General features: G+C 44.2%; 1 protein-coding gene across 1 annotated transcript in view; it reads left to right on the top strand.

The window, feature by feature from the left end:
- shank3a (SH3 and multiple ankyrin repeat domains 3a) overlaps positions 1 to 2,500 on the top strand; it is a gene marked incomplete at both ends in the record, with an annotated part of 384,733 nt that overhangs the window by 211,913 nt on the left and 170,320 nt on the right. Inside the window, one exon of the mRNA XM_080538858.1 lies at positions 1,713 to 1,864. Coding sequence (XP_080394984.1) covers positions 1,713 to 1,864 — 152 coding nt within the window. The remainder of the gene's footprint in view (positions 1 to 1,712; positions 1,865 to 2,500) is intronic.

Genomic DNA, 2,500 nt, shown 5'->3' with positions numbered 1-2,500 from the left:
GATCGTTTCATCTCTGTTGGTTTCTTCACTAGCCACCAGCTTCGTCTTCCTATTCACTTGTAACAGATACCAGAACATGGATGGTATACAGCCTGCTATATGCTCAGACACATCAATCCAAATATGCCTCCTCCTATCAGGAGGTCATCCCCTGTGAGTTTCCTATTCTTGTGGTTGGACTTCCTGTAAATCAGAGGAGAGAAAGAGAGGTCTGCTTTGATTGTTCTGGTTGGGTGCCATCTGAGCAGTAGTGTCTGGCTCACTCTACTGTCACCGCATTGCAAACTGGATTATTTTGTTCTGCTAATCTCCTCATGTTTATGCAAATGTTTTTGCAGCCATTTATTTAAAGACTCCAGTGGGGTGACCTCTGGATTGTGAGAGGGGTTGTCTGGATGGATATTGGATATACTGTGACACAGTGCCCCAAAACAAAGGATAAAAAAAAGTATACGAAAAAAGGGCAGACACTCCCCGTTATAAGCAGCAATGATCGAAATGGGAGTGTGTTCATTTTAGCTCTAAAGTGGGAAACCATCAGCTGGACAGATGTAGCAGGTCTCTGGTGCCGTTGCTAGGCATAGGAACTATGGGGTATTGACCTACAGGAAAATGGCTGTTCATTAGCAAAATAATTGAGATGTTGAAGTGTCCATTTCAGATGTAATGCCAGCTTTGATTGTCTGTCTATGCCTTGGCCTCTTAAACATTACATCCATCATGCTTTCACATAACTCATTACCCTGACACAGCTCTGATATGGTGTGTCTAGTTAAAATAATCACTTCAAATGAATCTCAGGAAACATAACTTGGGGTAGTGTAGTGTAGTGTAGGGTAGTGTAGTCATTTCCTTCCTGGGGCACACTACACCTAGACGGAGAAGGCTTTCATGATTCATGAGCAAACACTTTAAGATTGTACTGTACAAATATAATACTACAGATAAAAGTTATGGTATACAATTTGATGAATTATATATGTTGTGTTGATGTGATACTTCCGTTTTCAAGAACCACCAGCCTACACATATTGACTTTTAAACTCAGTTTACTGCACGTTATAGAAAGCTCAACATAGTCAGGGGTGGGGGGTAGAAATTGGAGGACGGGCTCATTGAAATGCATGGAATGGAATGAGGAATGGTTTCAAACATTTGTATTTCCATTCCATGCATGTCCTCCAATTTCTACCTCCTCCAGCCTCCACTGGTAGACATTATCATCTCTGAGCTGGTATACAATACAGCAGGTAATCTACTGCTATATTATTGTCTCTGTGAGAGACTCCTCTCCATCCAGTGAAATGTAACTTAGGCCAGTTGCATGAGGGTAGTGGTGGTCTAGTGTATAGTGAGTTGGTTTTGTGATCGGAGGGGTTGTGAGTTCAAATCCCGCCTGAAACCACACCACTACTAGTGTGCCCTTGAGTAAGGCACTTAGCCCTCAGTTACTCCAGGGGGAATGTCCCTGTAATTCGTAATTGTAAATCGCTTTGGATTAAAAGCGTCTGCTAAATGGCAAAATTAATTAAAGAACCATGTGTCCAACCATGAAATGACAGAACAAGCAAAGTCTCATTCTGAATATGACCAGTCCGGCGATACAGTAATTGATTGTTATTGGTAAACGTATAGGAACCCCCAGTATCTGTTCTCAAAATCAGTTTGAAGAAGTCTGGACGTGTCCCTCATCCCCCCCCCCCCCCCCGTAGAATGTCCTTTGACCATGGCGTCCCAGTTGGAGGGCTGTGCAGAGCTCATCAAGGTGTTGAAGAGTGGAGGGGCTCATCTGGACTACAGAACACGAGACGGGATCACTGCTCTGCACAAGGCAGTACGCACCAAGAACCATACAGCGCTTATTGTAAGTACACTCTCTCTCTCTCACCCTTGTTCCCTCGCTCCCCCCACTCTCTCTCTCTCTCTCTTTGTTGTCTGCTCTTGATCAGCCTCTCTCTCTCTCTCTCTCTCTCTCTCACACACACACACACACACACACACACACACACACACACACACTCACACACACACTCACACACAGCTGCTATATGAAGCTGACTCAGGTCATTCATTTTTCTCTATCTAGACTGTAAGTGCTCTTTCCTGTGGCCTTGTTGAAAAGGTCCTCACTTAATGTGTTTGAGTCATTACTGAATGAGATTGTGTCCCCATTGAATGTGTTCGATCTGCATGGATTGAATTAGCCTTGTATGTATTCATTGAGTAGGCTCATGAATATTACTGAAAGGGTTTTATGCTCAATGAGACACATAATTGTCTTCATCATCAGCTCTAGCATCGCAGAACTCCTTACTTGTGAATGTGATGAACATTTACTGTCATCATTACAGACATAAAGAGAGAGTCTTGTCGATGTAAGCAACATGATTGATGCTCTCTCTCTCTCTCTCCCCCCTCTCTCTCTCCCCCCCCCCCCCTCTTTCTCTCTCTCTCTCCCCCCCCCCCCCCCCCTCTCTCTCTCTCTCCCTCCCGCTCTGTC

This window comes from Nansenia antarctica (genome assembly GCF_963989245.1).
Source record: "Nansenia antarctica genome assembly, chromosome: 9".
Taxonomy (NCBI): Eukaryota; Metazoa; Chordata; class Actinopteri; order Argentiniformes; family Microstomatidae; genus Nansenia; species Nansenia antarctica.
This window is presented reverse-complemented; position numbering and strand designations above follow the sequence as displayed.